The 22,436-nt window shown below is 36.5% G+C and overlaps 2 protein-coding genes across 2 annotated transcripts in view; one reads left to right on the plus strand and one right to left on the minus strand.

Annotated features, from left to right (window-relative positions):
• The window catches only part of LOC135950621 (calcineurin-binding protein cabin-1-like), a 355,739-nt gene that overhangs the window by 167,253 nt on the left and 166,050 nt on the right, over positions 1-22,436 (plus strand). The gene's annotated exons all lie outside the window — the stretch shown is intronic.
• LOC135951469 (uncharacterized) lies at positions 8,299-9,954 on the minus strand. Its single transcript, XM_065501123.1, has 2 exons — positions 8,574-9,954; positions 8,299-8,509 (listed from the first exon to the last, which is right to left on the minus strand). Exon 1 carries the CDS (start codon positions 9,923-9,925, stop codon positions 8,714-8,716), a length of 1,212 nt encoding a protein of 403 aa, XP_065357195.1. The 5' UTR covers positions 9,926-9,954; the 3' UTR covers positions 8,299-8,509; positions 8,574-8,713.

The following is a 22,436-nucleotide window of genomic DNA, read 5'->3' on the forward strand; positions in this document are numbered from 1 at the left end:
CCAAAAAATTAGCGAATTCGAATGCATATAACTTTGGACTTAGTCATTATTTTTAAACAATTCTTTTTCTATTTGACACATACATGTGTTGTTACTCCGCTGTTATCAAAAAACTGGAGTAGGATGGGTAAAAATGTTGAAAATTCAGTTTTCAAATGCGAATATCTCCTATGCTATAAGAAATAATTCATAGCTACGACGAGGAGATTATATATGTGTAAGTTTTTTGAAATCGGAACACAAATGTATAAATAACATCGTTTTAAAAATGTAACATACCCGAGGTATCCTACTTTGAGGACCCTTGGACGCGCCCCTGGTGGTTCCATGTGGTCCAGAAACTTAAACTCGACAACACTTCCGCTTTATGCATGTGAAATTTCATTCAAATCGGACTTACCGTTTTGAAGTTACATATTTATTTCCCTCTATTTTTTCTATACCACTGTGCGATGTTCATTAACGAGATTATTAATCTCTGCCGTCAACTGTACAATTTGTTCATCAGCTGGATTGCTAGCACGTAAGTGGTCGCGTTTTTCTGATAAACGTGCAGCTTGAGATGGAAAATTGGGCCTTATATTATGTATTCATCCTGCGGGGATAAACCGCTTTGCCGCCATGAGAATGGTTTCTCTCAAAACTTTCTCACCCTTTTTGGCACTTGTGGGGGGCGGCAGATCACATAGGAAATCGTCAATAAAGTTTGTAAACCCATGCCAGTTGGCTTTGTTGTAGTTTACATACGTGCGTTTATCGGGCTCCACAAAGTCGCTAGGCTTTTCCACGGGGATCGTTCGGTAATTGGGAATACCAGCTCTCATGGTGAGCATTGAAATCGCCAAGTATTATTTTATTATCACCCTGCAAGAGATGGGATATGCTTGATTGATAACTGGCGCCGATGCTGTTAACGGGCGGGATATATACATTGACTATTTCTAGATCAATATCGCCAGTATATATTGAAATGCTCATCAGGCTAGATGCTTTTAATTTCATGTGAAGTCTCTTGGTTTCTATATGACGGCGCACAGTGGTATGAGAAAAAAAAGAGGGAAATATATCTGTAACTTCTAAACCCTTAGTCCGATTTCAATGATTTTTAAACACTTTTTTTCTTTATTTGATATATACATCTGCTGTTAATCCTATAAAACAAAAATGGAGAAAATCGGGAAATATTTGGAACCGCGGTCATCAAAAAACTGAAGTAGGGTGGGTAAAAATGTTGAAAATTTAATTTTCAAATGCGAATATCTCCTAAACTATAAGATATAACTGATAGCTACGACGAGGTTTTATGTAGTGCTTGACGAGAAGATTCTATATATGTATTTTTTTGAAAGCGAAACAAACGAAGAAATATAATCATTTTTAAAATTGAACATACCCGAGGTATGTGAATACCAAGGTATGTAACATAATCGGACTGAGGTATATTAACATTGTTAAGTGTGATAGGTGACCAGCATCCCCTCCTGAGTGTGAACGTAACATGTTTGATTTTTAACTCATTTTCACTCCATTCTCCATTTGTTTAACCATGTTTCCACACATCTTAAGTAGCCATCTAGTATACTAGATGCTATATATGGGTTTTCATGCGAGCTAATAATTGCGGTGTCATCAGCAAATGTAGAAATAGTCAATTCATCGCTCGTAGGCAAATCAGAGGTGTAAATCAAATAGAGGGTAGGTCCAAGAACACGTCCTTGTGGTACTCCTGCTCCAATCCTATATTCTCTTGTCACGTAATCATTGTACTTAACTGTAAATATACGGTCCGATAGATAAGATTCCAATAGTTTATGAGTAGATGGTGGCAGCAACCATTTTATTTTATATACCAGGCCTTTGTGGCATACTTTGTCGAAGGCTTGAGCGACATCCAAAAATATATCTGAACAATATTTCTTTAATTCAAAGGATTTTCTTATCTCTCCGGTTATACGATTAACTTGTTCGATTGTTCCGTGGCGTTCCCGGAAACCAAATTGATGAACTGGGATTATATTTTTCTCATTTAAAAATGATACGATTTTCTTTTGGAACACTTTTTCGAACAGTTTCGTTAAGCAAGGAAGCAAGCTTATTGGTCTATAGGAGGATGGTACGGTCAAGTCCTTATCTGGCTTTGGTATCATTATTATCTGAGAAGTTTTCCAATTTGTCGGAAAAACTCCATGTTTAAAGATCGCATTAAATATTGTAGACAGCACAATTATTGCCACACTCGGTAGGTTTTTAATCATAGTAAGGAGTGAGATCGAAAAATTCTTAACACACGTTTTTCATTACATTTTTTAACCCAAGTATTATTTGAATTTTTTTTTGATCAAGTTACCTTTGAAAAACATGTCAGTTATTATGTGTAATGTCAATTATATTAATTTTTTTGTTAATCTGATTAAAATGAGTGACCAGAAAAAAGTGCGTACTGAAATTATTAAATATTTTCAACAAAACCCAACTTGGTCTTACAAAAAGTTGGCCAAGCATACAAAGGTCTGCCGTCAAACTGTTTCCAATGTTATTAAACAGTACCGGGAGAACTTGTCAGTTGATAGAAAACCTGGTTCAGGTAGAAGGAATGGTCCACATGATGTTTCTAAAGCCAAACAAATAGAACGCATTTTCAAAAGAGCTCCCAACACATCCGGTAGGAAAGCAGCCCGGTTAGCTCAGTGCTCGGACTATTTGGTACGAAAAGTTAAAGCTAATGCAGGTTTAAAAACATACAAGGCTCAAAAAGTTCCTGACAGGAACGCTACTAAAAATTTAGAGGCCAAAAACAGAGCACGGAAATTGAAGTCAAGTTTTATAAAAAAATATTCTTGCTGCATAATGGATGACGAAACGTATGTTCTGGCAGATTTTTCGCAACTTCCAGGTCAAAAATTTTATGTTGCTGATGCTCGAGGGAATGTTGAAGAAAAGTTTAGGACCCAAAAGCAGACAAAATTTCCCAGAAAGTTCTTGGTATGGCAAGCAATATGCAGTTGCGGCAAAAGAAGCCACTCATTTGTTACAACGGGCTCTATAAATACCGAAATTTACATCAAGGAATGTTTACAAAAAAGGCTGCTTCCATTCATAAGACTTCATAATGTGTCCACTTATTTTTGGCCTGACTTGGCATCCTGTCACTATGGCAAACAAGCCCTTGAGTGGTACAAGAACAATAATGTGGTATTTGTACCAAGAGAGGCAAATCCTCCAAACTGCCCGGAGCTAAGGCCAGTGGAGAGATATTGGGCTCTTGTTAAAAGAGAATTGAAGAGTACAAAAAAGGTGTCCAAAAGTGTGGTAGATTTTAAACGGAGATGGACTACATGTTCGAGCAAAGTGACAGAAAGCACTATAAAAACGTTAATGGAAGGGTTTCCGAAAAAGGTTCAAAATTTCATCACTAGTGATTAAAACTATAAAAATAATTTTTTTTGTAAATTGTAATAATAATTTCAATCAAATAAAAAAAAAATTAAAGCTGTAAGTTTAGTGGTTTCTTTTTTATAAACATATATGTATGTTAAGAATTTTTCGATCTCACTCCTTAGGTGTAACAGAATCATTTCCAGGCGATTTTTTTAATATTATATTATCATTGATTACTTCGTTAATGTCTGCTGGGCTTATATCTAAGCGATATATCCAGGCGATTTTTTTAATATTATATTATCATTGATTACTTCGTTAATGTCTGCTGGGCTTATATCTAATATGTCATCATTAGATAATGTTGACACAGGTGGCTCTTCAAGTTCAAAGACAGTTGTTGGCTAGTTTGGTTTAAAGACTGTACTTAAGTGATCGGCAAATATTTTAGCCTTTTCCTCCGTGCTGCGAGCCCAGGTACCACCAGCTTTCCTTAAAGGGCTTTGCCCCTCTACCGGTGGCTTGATATTTTTCGTTGCTTTCCAAAGGGAAAAATTTGTGTGTTTGGTATTTGTCAAACTTTGAATGTAATTTCTATTTCTGCGATCCTCTTCTAATTGAAGGGCTTTTTTCAGGTTTTTAATAGCAGCAGACAGCCTATGCTTTGCAGCAGGTGAACTATTTTGTTGCCATTCTCTTCTGAGTTTTCTCTTTTCTAAAAGAAGTCGTTCAATATCTGAGTTGGAAATGTGCATATCAGTTTTAGGAAATATTTAACTCTGAATGATTTAGAGCCGATACAATTAATGACGTAAAGTCATTGACACTTTTATCTACATCTTCCTCACACTGAATACAAAGATCTGTGTAGATATGACTGCTTATATATTTTTTATATTTAAGCCAATTTGTTTTAAAGCAGAGGTTCGCAAAAATAAATCCTCTCACCAATACACTTACTCTCACCAACACATTCAATTCTTTATTTTATTCAGTGCACCTACAAACACACAAATACAAAAACTGAAAAAATAAAGAAAAAGTCATACACCAGTGCTCATGCGTATTCCTAGTTGTCTCGTTGAGTGGACAACGACTACTAAAATGTAAGAGCATAAGAATACGTGTGATTTTATTTTCCACAATTGTGGTATGGGCTGCGCATTACTGTTTTAAAGTAATATGTTTCAGTATGAAATTTTGAAATGTTAGTCCTCCCGTAATAAGATACTATAATTGGTTAATGATCAGAAGATAAATCATATGACATTTCTGTAGATTTGAAATTAATATTTTTTGTTATGGCAAAGTCTATGAGATCAGGAATTTTTTTTAGGATCAGCAGGCCAGTATGTTGGTTGTCCAGTGGACACAAAATCCAGGCCATTTTTACGATCAACTAATGCTTTATAAAGCTGTCTACCTATTAGTCGAGAGCCCGAGTGTGCTTGGCTTTATAGTCGCCACATGCCAGAAAGCGACCTCCTAGCGTGCTAAAGAATTCTTCAAACTTCTCCTTAGGTTAGGTTAGGTTTTCCAGGCAGCCACGAAATAAGGAAGATAGAAAGAGCAGCTCACATGGGTCCATCAATGGTCCTTTTGTGTTACCTGAAAGTAGAAGAAAGAAGAAGAAAGAGGGACAGATATAAGTGAAAAGGGAGAAGAAGAAGATTGAAGAAGTTAAGGAGGAGATGTAAGAAGAAAAAGAGAGGGAGGAGGGAGGAGATCTTGGAGAATTTACGTGCCAATGAGTCGGCGATCATTGGGTCACTCTAAAGTGATCCCCGTGTCTGGTCTTTTCAACCAATTACTTCTACCTATAAAGGCACTAATGCCCTCAAGCCTCATATTCGAGAGCTCAGAGAGACTATCAAGGGAACGATGCCCCAGAAACCTTAGGCGTAGATCTCCTAATGCCGGACAATGACAAAGAAGATGAAAAATAGTTTCATCCTCCTCCTCATTTTGACAACTTCTGCAGAAGTCGTGGTACGGCAAACCAAGTCTCCTAGCGTGGTTACCAAAGGTGCAGTGTCCAGTTATGACCGCCACTACACCACTCAATTGTGAGCGTGTAAAGCCAAGAAGATGAATTGTCCGTCCCCGATTTAGTCGGGGCCATATCGTCCTGGTCATAGTGCATGTGGGTTCACAGTCCCATCTTGCCTGAGCGAGCTCATAGTAGAAGTTACTAATTTGTAGCTTGCATTTGGATAACGGAATCCCACATAGGAAATCTATGTCTCCGTCAGGTAACATGGCGCCTTTTCTCGCCAGATCATCGGCAACACAGTTGCCCGTAATAGTAATATCCCCGTGTCCCCGTACCCACTTGAGTACGACTATTGAATGTCTCGCCATCCTGTTTAAGGATGCCCGGCATTCCTGGACTAAGTTAGATGTTGTGTATACACCTGTCAGGGATTTTATAGCTGCCTGACTGTCAGTATATATACAAATATCCCTGTCAGATATCTTGTTATAACTAAGCCAGTTAGCCGCCCTTTTGATGGCCGATAATTCAGCCTGAATAATGCTACATTCATTCGGAAGTCTGAAAGATAACCTAATATCGAGTTCCCGAATATAGACACCTACGCCAACTCGATCTCCCTTCACAGAACCGTCCGTATAGACTGAGAGACCCATTGTGTCATGTAAGGGCCCGTTCATTGCTTCCGTACCACACGGAATTGAGAAATCGAAATTCCTCGCTAAGAAGGGCCTAGAAATGCAGTAATCGATATTCTCCGGAAGAGTCTGAATACTACCTATTATGCTGGCGTGACCATATGGAGCGTGTTTCCACGCACCAATCGCGTTTAGCCTAAAGGCAGAAGTAAATGCCATTTTTCTTGCCATAAGATCCACAGGGATCCAGTTCAATATAGTAAAGAGCGACTTTGTTGCGGTCGTTCTTAAAGCTCCTGTTATCAGGATTGCCATTCTCCTTAACACTCTCTCGAATAGCATACACGTCGAGCCACTGTCTAGTGCCTTCCACCAGACAGAAACTCCATAAAATAGTGTCGGCTTAATGACCGCATCACATAGCCAGTTGACAAACTGGGGTCTAATACCCCATTGCGTACCTATCGCCCTCTTACAGACATACATAGCCGTCAAGGCTTTTGACGTCCTTGAAAGGGTATTGGGTTTCCAGGATAGTTTACTATCCAGAATAACTCCTAAGTATTTCGCACTGTCCGATAGTGTTAGTTCAACACCATTTAATCGGGGAAGCGAGAAATGAGGAATCTTGTACCTCCTTGTGAACAGTACAAGTTCAGTTTTGCCTGGGTTTACACTCAATCCACTGTCCGTACTCCACCGACTCAGTATACTGAGTGCATGTTCCAGGCGTTGTGATATCGTGTCCAAGTGGATCCCAGAGACTGCCACCGCGACGTCATCCGCGTAGGCGACAGTTTTATAACCTAAGAGATCCAATTTCCTGAGCAGACAATTTATGGCCAAATTCCACAGAAGTGGCGATAAGACACCTCCCTGAGGTGTACCCCTAGTGGCCATTCTCGTGATCACTGCCGTTCCCTTTTCGGAGCGAATGATCCTGTATCGTAGAAGGTTTGTGATGAACCTTACAGTTGATTGGTCTAAACCAAGATCCTGTAGAGCTGAAACGATAGTTGCAGATTCTACGTTATTGAAGGCTCCTTCTATATCCAGAAAGGCCACTAACGAGAAATTACCAAATTCAAGGGATTTCTCTATATATCCCACTAAGGAGTGAAGTGCTGTCTCAACGGATTTGCCTTTCATGTAGGCGTGTTGAGAGGGAGATACTGATCCTTGTTTCAAAGACACTCGTATGTGGATGTCGATGATTCTTTCAAGGGTTTTCAGCAAGAATGATGATAGACTTATCGGTCTGAAATCTTTTGCTTTGGTGTGTGACGCTTTCCCCCCTTTCGGAATGAATGTCACAGTGCATTCGGTCCACCGTTTTGGTATGTAGGACCATGCAAGACAGGCATGATAGATAGTTATCAGCCAAGGAGTGACTAGATCTATATTATTCTGTAGATCAGCGGGTATTATACCATCTGGGCCCGGAGACTTGTAAGAGTCAAAACTCCGTATGGCCCATTTTATCAAATGTTCGTCAAGTATAATTGACGAAGTTGTCCGATTGTTCGGTTGGGATGCACTAGCAATATCCGGAGGCAAGTTCCCCGGAAAATGAGTGTCCATGAGTACTTCTAGTGTCTCACGTCCATCAGTAGTCCACCTACCATCCTGTTTCTGAATATAACCCTGAACAGTTGGTGTTTTCGATAAGATCTTGCGCAGACGATTTGTCTCAGAGGAACTTTCGACGCCGCTGCAGAAATTCCTCCAGGACTTACGTTTCGCGCTCCTGACCATATTCTTAAATTTGTTCAACATAGACTTATACATTGACCAGTTGCCTGATCTTTTCGCCTCGTTGAATAGTTTACGACAATTACGCCTAGTGTTCGCTATGTCTAAAGACCACCATGGAGGTCTTACCTTTCCTCTGCGAGCAGAGGGAGTGCATGTACGTCTTGTGGCCTCACTGAGAGAAAGTGTGAGCTTTTCCACAGCGCTTTCAATGTCCCTAGTGTCACCTATGAGAGGGGGTGAGGGAAGTAAACCATCAAGGATCCGCCTGTGATCATCCCAATTGGTTTTCCTCCTATTTAGAAAAGGCTTTTCCTTCTCAACTTCCAATTCTATTAAGAATGTCAGATACCTGTGATCAGACAGAGAGCAATCATCTGAAACCTTCCAATTCCTTATGAGTTGCGAGTGGCTTGCACTGACAAGCGTAATGTCCAGAACTTCTTGCCTATTTGCTACCACAAAAGTAGGTTCTGAACCTCGATTGACAACTACCAGATTAAAGTCTAATATGAAGTCTAGAATGTACTCACCTCGTTCGTTTCTATCTGAGCTACCCCAGATTGTGTGGTGAGCATTTGCATCAGCTCCGATAATTACAGGAGTTCTGGCCCTATTTGCGGCACGCATCATATTAGATACCAGGTTATTCGGTGGTGGTTCAACCTGGTCGTGCGCCATATAGCTCGAGAGCAGCCACACCTTACCTGCACCTGTCTCCCAAGCAGCAGCTACTGTATCTTCATCGCTGTAATCAGGAAGAATGAAGATATTAAGATGGTTCTTAACCAAAATGCAAGATCTTATTTTACCTGTGCGTCTTATGTACAAAAGTTTGTACTTTTTGGCGTTGAGTCCACGAATTTCGCCATTGTGTATCCACGGCTCCTGGACCAACGCAATGTCCTCCCCATATTTAGCAATGTGGAGGAGCAGGGCAGCCGAAGCTGCCTTAGAGTGGTGAAGGTTCACTTGGATCGCCTTCACCATGGTCTGGATCATATATGACCGTAACGTCGATGTCTTCTGGGTCTGATTCCAGAAGAACATCTTCATCCTCCACATCACCCAGAGCGCAGAATAGGTCCCCAACCATACTGGAGTGTGATTGGGTCTCCATTTTGTCCTCAGAGCTTGCGGGGTCGTCCAGTTTAATTTTGCAGTCCATATCCTGCGGAGCTTCCAGTTTAACACCAGAAGTTTCGGGGTCGAGCTTGTCGTCACCACGGTAGATGCGCAGCTTGATACTATCGAAACCATAGTAAATCTTGCTTTGCCTCTCACGTAGTGGCGCCAAGGATTCCTTGTTAAGGACTACGACCACCTTTCTATGCGCACCTTCAGGAGCGGAAACCTTAACCACCTTCCAGTTATGGGTTGGTAGATCGGGATTACCGCTCTGAATGTATGCCAGAATCTCCTCAGGTTCATGTGGCTCCGCCGGAATAACTGTGACTGATCTCGGTCTACGAGGTATCTCGTTTACCGGGATCACGTCCAGTTTCGCGCCAGGCCACAATTCCCCTAGGGACGCAATTGCTAATTTTAGCAGTAGAGCTGAGCGGTCATTGGTACACGCTAGCAGTTTTACATGGCCTTGATACCAGCCAGCATCGTCGTTTTGCGGGGATGGACCGGGATTCTCCTTGAGAATCTTCCAGTATACCCCCAGCATACCCTGACGGATTTTCAGCCATTTCTCCTGGGAGATAGCTCCGTCATCAACACTCCTGTCGATAATAGCCCTTACAAGTGGATTGCGAGCAACTTCACTGTAAGGCCTTCTTATCACACGAGCCTCTTGCTTCGGACGTTTAGTCTTCGGCTGTGTGTTTTGCTGCTGGAGCAGCTCCTCCTCTGAGCGTTGCCGTTTGGGCCCAGCAGATGCGCCTTGGTTCGCTGCATCTGCGCTTGGAGGAGTGTTTGAGCTGTCCAGTTCAGCCAGTTGAGCCTTAGCCCAACTTAGTTTCGACAATTCGTCGATGTTAAGCGCATCGGCCGACTTGGATCCAAGCCGGTCGATAATGCGCATGGCGGCACGCCTTTGCACGAAAGCCCTCCTGGATGGTTCTTTGCGAATGGGGGCGTTCGGTTCTGCCGTAGTGGCGGGTGGGGCTACGGTGGTTGGACCCGACTTCTGGTTCGACGATTCAACCTGTAGCATTTTCGCAGGGACAACTGTCTTCTCGACAGTGTCCAATGCAGGGGCTGTTGCTGGTATATTACCAGCGAGGGCTAATGCAGCTTTTGAGGTGCTTGGCTTAAAGTCCAAGGCTACCTCGCTGCTTTTAGTCAAACTGTCACCAGAAGGTTGGACAGTCGACTGTTTGCAATCAGCCAGCATAGGTTTCCCCTGCTGGCCTTTTGCTGTTTGTTTTTTGTTATTGTTATTGTTTTGTATTGTGTTATTCATTTTTGTTCCCACGAGTGAGCGCGTAAGGGGATGGACACTCCATGCAGGGACGGCGTACATGGATTAGGCGAAAACTGTATTACAACCGACCCGTGCCCTGGCGTCGGAGGGGAGCTGTTAGCGACTAGTTATCTTTAACCACTTACTAGCCATTCAGGTCTTCGGCACTGCTACCATCACCTTGACCTTACAAGTGGGGGGGAAAGAAAGAGTAGAGAGAGAAAGAACAGTTTTGGTCCGCGGGTAGTAACACTAGAAGAGAGAGAGAATGTGTTAGCACTAGGTAACCATTTGTCAAAAATGTATCACCAGTAATAACAGTATCCTAACACCAATTACATCCTACTGTGACCATTTGTTATAAAATGCATCACAGTATTATGATAGTCGGCTGACACATTTCCGTTTACCGACCTAGCTATGTCAAGAAGTTCAGACCATTTGTTAAAAATGCATCTTAAGATATTGACATCGCTTGAGCATTTGTCAAGGCTAGTGACCTGTTGTCAAAACAGTATCACTAGACTAGGCAGTTGCTCCCCCTATCCGCCACCTGGGACGCGTCCGATGGGAGACTGAGAACTCCACACGGATAACTTCTCCTTGGTCATTGAAAAGCGTGGTGGGCAATATATCGCGCTTATATTTAAATCTCCAGCAAAGCTTTCCAGATGAATGGATGTTGTGTGCATATAGTCTTTTGAGAATTCATCTAGGGGATAATGTTTTAAACGATTTCTAATTAAAATACCAGTGCCACCATGTGCCTTACCATCAGGATGATTTGTACAGTAGAATGTATAACCCGAAATATAAAAGTTATACCTATTGGTAAGATGAGTTTCCGAAACCAATAGCACGTCGATGTTTTTATTCTGCATGAAGTGGGATACCTCTGATTTGTGTTAGTTTAAACCGTTTGCATTACAGAAACATAGTCTCAAATAACTCATTTTTTTGTTAAGAGGATTTGTATCATTTGGTTCTGCGCTCTTACAAGCTCTAGTATTGTGTTTTGCATGGATGACATAAAGTTTGTCATATTTTGATTAAGAGAGGTAATATTCTGGGTAAGCGCGTGCATAAGTGCTTCCAAAACTCCCGTATTTTGGGGAACACCAGGTTGCTGGTAACCCGTTCTCAAAACATTGGCATAAGAACCTGCTACATTCTTAGGCTGATCAATTTGAGTGGATTGTGAATTTGAGACTGCTTGTGAGTTGAGACTGCTTGTTTGTTCAATAGCGGAACTTCAGAATTGACTGGTGGATAGGTGTTTTCAAATTTGTAGGCTGGTACTTCAGATGTTTTCCCTCTTATTAGCTTTTGCCTCTCTCTTAATCTGGTAGTTGGCTGAATGATCGCCACCACAGTTACCACATTTTCTTCTGAGACCATTCTTTAGGATATCACATTGTGATGAGGAATGAAGGTATCCGCATGCCACACACACTGTTCGCAAGGTACAATAATTTTTAGTATGTCCAAACTCTTGACAATTGCCACATTGAACAGGACGATTTCTTTTAAGAGGCTCCTCAATGGTTATTCTACGATTTAACAGATATCGTGTTGAGTAAATTGGGTGAGTTTCATTTCCCCTCAATTTGTTTTTTTCTGGCTCCAACTCGACTCTAAATATTGGCTGAGGAATTTTATCTTTGTTAAATATATTAACTACAGCTCTTATTTCGGAGCCCAATTCTTGCAGGCCTCCTTTATATCATTAGTCTCAACACTGGACTCTATGCCTTTAATGACAACCCTTTACTACTTTTCAGTTGATAGGTATAAAAATTATTTTTATTATCATTTAGGTATGAGAGATTTTTCTATAAAAATCCTCAGTGTATACGACTATTTTCGTCTCTTGCACACCGCCTTTTCTTATTGGAACAATATGGAAATTATTTTTTCCAATGAGTTCAACAAATGTTTTGACCAAATTATTCGAGCTGGGCTCACGCAGATATATTGGTGGTGGCTTTAATGATTTCTTTTCGTAAGCACCATCTTTTATACTCTTATTATTATCCTCGCTCAAAAGTGCGAAACGATTGCCTATCAAGGGATTATCAACTATCTTCTGTTTCTTGACAGACGTTCCATTATTTTGACGACATTAATTTCTTTTATTAATACTTACATATCTAAGCATACCCAAAAGTTGAGAGGGAACAATCACTGGTGAGCTTCGTCTCCTGTATTGCAGCTATTAGAATGTTGTTATCGTGCATGAGTTTTGTGATTTCCGAGATCTTGTTCCTATGTCCATTACTGTTTAACTGCATGACTTGGAATGACTGATGGGAATCAGTAGTATGCCATAGCTGTCGGGAGGGTTGCCTTGGCGATGGAAGTTGAATGGCATTCGACAACTGGGGTGTTAGTGTTGACGGGGGTAATTGTTGTTGTAGTTGAGACGAATGCAGCGTCGTTTGCGTTTGCACAGTACTGCATATTACATCCTGACAAACAGAGCATGTCCATTGAAGTGGGCGTGGCCCGATTGTGTGGTGTTATATTGGGAGGGGTTGTACTTATATTTGTTGGTTGTGTACTACAACAACTCGCTATAAAGCTGGGAGACCTGTTGCGGTGACTAGTGAGACTTGAGCAATTTTTCAGTTGGCACCAGTTGTTGCATACAGAGCATCGGACTAATGTGGTGTTTAGTGCGGTGCTAGTATGACACACTGAACAAAGCCAGATAACTGGACCTGGGTTTTGCTCGATGCCGGCTATAAATAATAGGATTTTGAGCAAAAGTGCCGGCATATTTTGCTGACCTGGGGAAAAAATTTTCGGTTGATACAGCTGTTGCTGGGTTGACCTTTGTCCGATTGAGAATCGGGTCGTTTTCTTTAAAGTTTTTTGTTGCAAATTAGCACATCTATATATATTAGAGTGACAGCCGATTTTTTTTTTTAGATTTCAATGAGTGCCGGGTGGAATATTGTGACACTAGGCCTAAATGTTAAGTGCTGAAAATTTGAGCCAAATTGGGCAACGATTTCTGGACGCGCATCGAGGTCAAAGTTCAGATATATGCAAAATTATACTATTTATATGGAATAAATAGGTGAAACTCGTTAACTTTCTGCATTGTTTTCTAGAAATATGTAGATTTATTTATATTAATGAATATTACATTAAAAAAAAGTTTTGGAAATTAACCCTGTATCTCCTTTGGGTCAAAATGACCCAAAAACTGTATTATCGCTAAAATAAGAGAAAAATGCAAATTTTTCAGTTTTTGAAAAAATTTTGCTACTAAATAAATACTTTTGCAATTGAATGCAAAAGAATCGAAATATGTACGTAATTATCGTTGTAATGAGATATAAATGACAAAATTTTGTTAAAAAATTTTAAAGTAATTAAAAATTCGCCAGACCATTAACGTGTTTCAGGCCACTTGAACAAAAAATTTAGGAAAAAAAATTTACATATTTCGAGAAAAATTAAAATAAAGCTAATTTTTATTTAAAATATATTCGTATTTACTTGTGTATGAGTTTTTGTCTTCGTAGGATACCGTTAACCTATTCGCAGGTATGGCCAAATAAAATTATTTTTTTTAACGGCTGTTTCAAATCTCCATTTTCGAATTATTAAAAATGTTGTTAAACAAATTTCAGAGTTTTTTTATCATCACATTGGGATTTATTGAGATCAAAATAGGGAATAAAAATATGAAAAAATTATGTCAATACCTCTTACAGTTTTTCCGTACCTGCGATTTAAATTTTGCGATTTTCAAGAAAAACTAACTGTTTGTCCATATTTAGGCGATTGAGCCCAATTTCCTTAATGTTATAAATTTTAAGTAAAACCTATTCATAATATTATAGTCCTTGTAATTTTAAATATGGTCTGAAAGTTTTACTAAAATCGGAAAACGATAACCTTAAATCGTGAAGGTCAAAGGTTAAATTTTTCAATATTTGGAATTTCTAAAGAAAAGATTGCGAAATGGGCCGATTTTAATGAAACTTGAGAAAAATATACATTGGGGTCTAACATTTACTACAACAGTGCAAAAATGGATTTAATCCTTTAAGAGCACTTGGGGTCAAAATGGCTGTGTTTTTCGTGATTTTAAAAGTTGAGGGTAATTTGAACCCCAAGTGCTGCTAGGGGTTAATTTCCATTTTTGTGCTGTTATTTTAAATTCTGGACTTTATGCTATACTTTCCTCAAGTTTCATTAAAATCGGCCCAAAAATATATAACATTTCGCTATCTTTTCATTAGAAATTCCACATATTGAAAAATTTGACCTTCACGATTTTAAGGTTATCGTTTTCCGATTTTAGTAAAACTTTCAGACCATAATTAAAATTACCAGGATTATAATACTATGAATAAGTTTTACTTAAAATTTATAATAGTAAGGAAATTGGGCTCATTCGCCTAAATATGGGCAAAAAATTTGTTTTTCTTGAAAATCGCAGAATTTAAATCGCAGGTACGGAAAAACTGTAAGAGGTATTGACATAATTTTTTCATATTTTTATTCTCTATTTTGATCTCAATAAATCCCAATGTGATGATCAAATAATTCTGAAATTTGTTTAACAAAATTTTTAAATAATTTGAAAATGGAGATTTGAAACAGCCGTTAAAAAAATAATTTTTTTTGGCCATACCTGCGAATAGGTTAACGGTATCCTACGAAGACAAAAACTCATACACAAGTAAATACGAATATATTTTAAATAAAAATTAGCTTTATTTTAATTTTTCTCGAAATATGTTAATTTTTTTCCTAAATTTTTTGTTCAAGTGGCCTGAAACACGTTAATGGTCTGGCGAATTTGTAATTACTTTAAAATTTTTTAACCAAATTTTGTCATTTATATCTCATTACAACGATAATTACGTACATATTTCGATTCTTTTGCATTCAATTGCAAAAGTATTTATTTAGTAGCAAAATTTTTTCAAAAACTGAAAAATTTGCATTTTTCTCTTATTTTAGCGATAATACAGTTTTTGGGTCATTTTGACCCAAAGGAGATACAGGGTTAATTTCCAAAAAATTTTTTTAATGTAATATTCATTAATATAAATAAATCTACATATTTCTAGAAAACAATGCAGAAAGTTAATGAGTTTCACCTATTTATTCCATATAAATAGTAAAATTTTACATATATCTGAACTTTGACCTCGATGCGCGTCCAGAAATCGTTGTCCGATTTGGCTCAAATTTTCAGAATTTAACTTTTAGGCCTAGTGTCACAATGTTCCACCCGGCACTCTTCAAATTTTTAACAAAAATTTTTTTCCATACAACTGATTGTCACTCTAATGTATATATATATAAAAATGGACGTTTGTATGTATGTTCCGAATGAACTCAAAAACGGCTGGTCCGATTTTGATGAAATTTTCAGGGTATCTTCAGAATAGCCAAAACACTGTAAAGTCAGATTTTTGATTTTCGGTCTGTGGGCGGAGGAGCGTGGCAAAATCAAATTTTTACATTATACCGCTAATGCGGATGAAATTTTCAGGGAATCTTTAGAATAACCCAGCGGATAACAATGTAAAATCAGATTTTTGATATTCGGTCTATGTGACATATTGTGACACTAGGCCTAAAAGTTAAGTGCTTAAAATTGGAGCCAAATGGGACAACGATTTCTGGACGCGCATCCAGGTCAAAGTTCAAATATATGCAAAATTTTTCTATTTATATGAAATAAATAGGTGAAACTCGTTAACTTTCTGCATTGTTTTCTAGAAATATGTAGATTGATTTATATTAATGAATTTTACATTAAAAATTTATTTTTGGAAATTAACCCTGTCTCCTTTGGGTCAAAATGACCCAAAAACTGTATTATCGCCAAAATTCGAAAAATACAAATTTTTCAGTTTTTGCAAAAAATGTTGCTATCAAATAAATACTTTTGCAATTGAATGCAAAAGAATCGAAATGTGTATGTAGTTATCGTTGTAATATAATATAAATGACAAAATTTGGTGAAAAAATTATAAAGTTATTACAAATTCGCCAGACCATTAACGTGCCACTTGAACAAGAAATTTAGGAAAAAAATTAACATACTACTTAAAATAAAAACTAATTTTTATTTAAAATATATCCGTATTTGTCTTCGTATGAGTATGAGTTTTTTTCTTCGTAGGCTACAGCTAACCTATTCGCAGGTATGACAAAAAAAAATATTTTCTTTAACGGCAGTTTCACGGCATTTTAAAATTTTTAAACATTTTGGTAAACAAATTTTAGAATTTAGAAAAACAAATTTTTGGTCCATATTTTGACGAATTTACATAATATTATAGTCGTGGTAATTTTAAATATGGTACGAAAGTTTTACTAAAATCGGAAAACTTTAACATTTAAATCGCGAAGGTCAAAGTTAAAATTTTTCTATATTTGGAATTTCTAATGGAAAGTTAGCGAAATGTTATATATTTTGGGCCGATTTTAATGAAACTTGAGGAAAATATAATATAAAGTCCAAATATTGAAAAATTTGACCTTTGACCTTCACGATTTAAAGGTTAACGTTTTCCGATTTTATGAAAACTTTCAGACAATATTTAAAGTTACCTGGACTATAATATTCTGAACAGATTTTACTTAAAATTTATAACAGTAAGGAAATTGGGCTCATTCGCCAAAATATGGCCAACAAATTAGTTTTTCTCGAAAATCTCAAAATTTATATCGCAGGCACGGAAAACTATAGGAGGTATTGACATAATTTTTTCACATTTGTATTCCCTATTATGTTGACAATAAATTCCCAAGTGATGATCAAAAAAGTCTGAAATTTGTTTAACAAAATTTTTTAAAATTTGAAATTGGAGTTTTGAAACTGCCGTTAAAGAAAATATTTTTTTTGGTTATACCTGCGAATAGGTTTCCTATGAAGATAAAAACTCATATACAAGTAAATATCGATATATTTTAAGTAAGAATAAACTTTTGTTTTAATATTTCTCAAAATATGTTAATTTTGTTCCTACATTTCTTGTTGTAATGTAGGAACAAAATTAACATATTTTGAGAAATATTAAAACAAAAGTTTATTCTTACTTAAAATATATCGATATTTACTTGTATATGAGTTTTTATCTTCATAGTTTATAGATAGTTTATTTAGTTTCCTATATAGCCTGTATATCATAAGGTTTGATTTGTTGTAAAAAAAAATAATTTCCAAAAAAATGTATTTGGTCCAAAAAATTTTATTATCCACAAAAAAAAATTGTCGACCAAAAATTTTTTTTTTCAATTGGAGAAATAAATACTTTTTTCTATTCCCAACATTCAAACAATGACAATTTTCAGTTCGTTGCTTAACATCATTCTAAAAATTTTAATTCACATTGGTGTACTCTGAAGCGAATGATTTGGTGTAAGCGAAGAAAGGAATAAATTCATGTCCGGTACTATAAAAGTTACATTGCAGCGTTTTGAAGTTCCATAAGGAATCCCCGGGAATGTGCTGCTCGAACGGTAAGTTATTCTGCCACCAGTTATTGAGCCGTCTAAGCTGCTTCTAAGTTACATTTCCGGAGCCAATCCTATTTCCAAGCACTTCCTTCAAAATATCCAAAAGTACAACTCATGCTTTCAAATGACGTCGGCTTCACGCCCATCTTTAAAGTTCAATGTACCGCTTTCCAATGATGATGCGAAGTTCATTCAAATTAATTTCACTGTAAATGAAGCCACAGAAGCCGAACGCTATCAACCAACATGCTTGTATTTGCTGCAATACCCTTCTGCCGAAACATTCTCAAAACAATTGTTGGACATCGGAAATGGAAAAATTCCAATTGATCCCGCCACAAATGAGATTTCGTTCAGGAACAACTGCCAAATGCAAATGAATATTCAAGCCGTTGTCGACAAGGTATTCCCAAGTCTTAAAACCAACTACAAAAACTCGGATTGGCTGTGGGAAAGTGCAATTATTATGATGTTAACAAGCTCAATGAGCAAATACAATTGAAACTGCCTGGCAAAACAATAAAATACAAATCGATTGACACAGTAACGAACGAAGAACAAGCCGTCGATTATTCTACTGAATTTTTGAATTCATTGGAACATTTGCCGACGTTGTTTACGACATTAGTTGTACTTTCGGAAATTTTTATTGATAATATAAAAGAACTTTTATATTACAATGTTAACAGCGGCCTATTTGTTTTATCCAACGTTACACCAAATCATTCGCTTCAGAGTACGCCACTGTGAATTAAAATTTTTAGAATGATGTTAAGCAACGAAATGAATATTGTCATTGTTTGAACGTTGGGAATGAAAAAAAGCATTTATTTCTCGAATAAAAAAAGTTTTTGGGAATTTCTGTTTATTTTTTTTTTTGCAAAAATTTGACCACCATCACTGACCTTGAAAGCCTGTATATACGAAACTATATAAACTACTATAAGAATTAAAGAAACAATTATACATACATATAATAATTTTTTGACAAAATCATTTTTTTTGATGTCGCCCCTCCACCCACAGACCGAAAATCAAAAATCTGAACCCTTATCGTGGTTGGCATAAACGTCATACACCTACAACTGTTTCGTACTAGATTAAATATAAAATGCAAACTGTTTCTTTAATCTAGTACGAAACTGTCGTAGGCGTATGACGTTTACTCCAACCACGATAAGGGGGAGTGTTAAGTCCATACACATCCATTTTTATATATGTATAATTTTTCAAACGGCAAAATATTGTATTTATACCTGATTTTTGCTTTAATAACGTATTTAATATTTTATTGAGGATTTTTGAATAATAAAATTGATTTTAACCCTTTAATGTACTTTTGATTTATTAAATTTAAAAAATAACTTGAATGATTGAGTTTATTTAACTCTGAAAAACATTAAAGTTAGCACCATTCATATTGAATGTGTTTTTTGTGATTTTAAAAGTTGAGTATCTTATTAACCCCAAGTGCTATTAAGGGTTAATTTTAATTTTTATGCTGTTATTATAAATACTAGACATCATGTTATATTTTTCTTAAGTTTCATCAAAATCGGAACAAAAATATATATCATTTCGCTATCTTTCCATTAGAAATTCCGAATATTGAAAAAACTGACCTTTGACTTTCACGATTTAAGAGTTAACGTTTTCCGATTTTAGTAAAACCTTCGGACTATATTTCAAGTTGCCTGGACTATAATATTCAGAATAGGTTTTACTTAAAAATCATAACAGTAAGGAAATTCGGCACATTCGCCAAAATATGGCCAAAAAATTTGTTTTTCTCGAAAATCGCAAAATTTAAATTGCAGGTACGGAAAATCTAAAGGAGGTATTGTTATACTTTTTTCACATTTTTCTTCCCTATTATGTTGTAAATAAATCCCCATGTGATGATCAAAAAATTCAGAAATTTGTTTAACAAAATTTTTAAAAATTTGAAAATGGAGTTTTGAAACTGCCGTTAAAAAAAATAATTTTTTTTGGTCATACCTGCGAATAGGTTAACGCTATCCTACGAAGACAAAAACTCATATACAAGTAAATATGGATATATTTTAAGTAAAAATAAGCTTTCATGTTATAGTGGCCTGAGATACGTTAATGGCCTGGCGATTTTTGAATAACTTTAACAATTTTTAACCAATTTTTGTGTTTTATATCTTACTAGCATAACCCGGTGCACTTCGCTACCCCTACCCTAGTAAAATTAAAAAAATATGCATTATTTCTTAAACAACCTAACTACGTACGATGCACAGAGGGGCCAAACATACTAATTTTTCGGATTAATTGAAAAAACAAATTTCAAGTATCGTGAAAACTGAAAGCGCCAGTTTAAAGAGCACAAAATTCTACATCAGCAGGCAAAAAATTAATGTGAAATATTAAAAGGTATTTTTATAGTCACGTGTTGAAATTACATATTGTGAGAAAAAAAACCTAAAAAATTTATAAAAAAAATAAAAAATTGCGCAAATAAATACTATTTGTGATAGGTAATTTAAAAAAATTAACAAATCTAATTATGCAACCATCAAGTTCAGGTATTTATTGATATGTTTTGGTTAAATTTAAATTTGAATTATTTGCGGAAGTGGCTTTGATATTAGTTTTTATATTGGAAGTGCAAAAAAAATGGATTTTGTCAGTTCAAATGGACATAAAGTTATTAGCTGGGCTCAGCTGGGCAGAGATTTTAATATAATTTAAAAGCCTGGACAGTTAGACGTTGTTTCAGAAAAAATTGGGTTGCGCATCGCTGCGCCTCATAAGTTATATGTAAATTAGTAAAAGCTTCACCCTTTAAGTCTACCATCAAAAAGCACTTTGCGAGTCTGATAAACGTTTTATTGCTGTCGTTGTTGTTGTCATTGGTTTTTTTTGTTTTATAAGAGATGTGCATGTGTTTTGATTAATAATACGAGAGTCACGTGTGAGTCAGGCCTGGACGTGGCTATATTCATGTATTATAATGAGATAAACAATAATAAACTTTTACCAATTACTTTTCTTTATTTCAATTTAGTTTTTCATTCATTGATTTTCTAATCGTGAATGAATAGCACGCGGAATTTTAACAATTTAACTCTCATGCACTCACGCTTGTATATGCTTGTTTAAAAGTTTTTTTTTTGTGATTAATTCGAAGTTTTTCTTGTGGTTAATACGAAGTCATCCAAAAATCATGTTAGTGAGCGCGATCGCGATCGCGAGAATTTTAAAGTTTTATATCGGGAGCCAGTTATCACTCACGTTCAGATCTGTAGTTTTTATATTGTCTCATTTCAAATATTGTGTTGTATAAATTTCAAAGCAGTGCATTTAAACTTTGCAAGTCTTTTAGTGGCAGGAGTTGGGAAAGATCTCTATTATTCAACCTTCCATTACTAGTTAATATAATGATATCATCTTAAAACAATATGGTAGATTTTTTATCAATAACATGCATAAATTTAGTGTGTCTCACTGATGTAGTTCTATAGATATAGGAGAATTAATAATTCATTTGTATGGGGGCAACCCTCGTATACCCTTCCGATTTTGGCGGAACGTGTAGTTTGTTTTTAGAGTTACCCGCAGCAAATTTAGTGTGCATAAATATTGTAGTTCTATAGATATAGCACAGTTAATAATTATTTTATATGGTGGGTAATTGACTTCCCCCTCCTATATCCCTAAAATTTTGTTACAATATGCGGATTGGTCTAAGGGCTACCCACGTAAAATTTTGCGAGCGTCGCTATTATTGTTGTTGAGATATTAATAAATCCGTAAAAAAGGGGCATTTGACCCCACTGTGCGATGGTACGAAAATAACACATGCAAAATATATGTAACTAACTAATTTGGTATGGGAGATACCACTCCACTGTTCTGATCCCGCCCATTTTTAAATCTATGTGTAAAAAAATAACTCATATCAAGCTTTACTTTAACTTTCCTTCCTACTGCGCCGATCGCGCTTAGCTAAACTTCGTACAGGGATCAGGAATAAATAAAATAAAAGTTTTTAGCTAAACTCCGTATAATGGTAATAAATTGATTGATACAGAGTTTAAATATTTTTAGAATTATAGTTCTCGAGATATTCAAAATTAATTATTTACATTGTGCCACGACCATTTTCAGACAATCTCTGTAAAATGGTAAGAGAGCTATGCGGACAAAGTTTGAATAACCTTGCAATTATTACTTTGTATGGAAGGTGCCTCACCTCCTTTTCCGACCCCTCCCATTTTGGTTCCCCAGATATTCGAAATATATTTACTCTGTATGGGAGGTGCTACGCCCTCTAATCTAATTCCGTCTATATTCAGCTAAACTCCGCTCAGTAATAAGAAATTAATTCGTAAAATGTTTAAACACTTTTACAATTATAGTTCTACAGATAGTCGAAATTAATTATTTACTTAGTATAGGGCCACGCCCACTATTCTAATCCCGAACAATTTCAGCGAAACTATGCAAAATTATAAATGAGCCATTTAGACTAAGTTTGAAGAATCTTGCAATTATAGTTCTCAAAAAATTTAGAAATAACTATTTAATTTGTATTTGAGGTGACTCACCATTTGTTCCGACCCGTCCCATTTTTGATTAAACTTCATGCCGTGATAAGAAATTGATTCGTATGAAGTTTGAAAACCGTCACAATTATAGTTCTGCACATTTATAAAATAACTATTTACTTATGTACAATTACATATTTACCCCCATATGCATAAACTGTTTTTAAATTTATCAAAGGTTTATAAAA

The sequence above is a fragment of the Calliphora vicina genome, chromosome 2 (genome assembly GCF_958450345.1).
Source record: "Calliphora vicina chromosome 2, idCalVici1.1, whole genome shotgun sequence".
NCBI lineage: Eukaryota > Metazoa > Arthropoda > Insecta > Diptera > Calliphoridae > Calliphora > Calliphora vicina.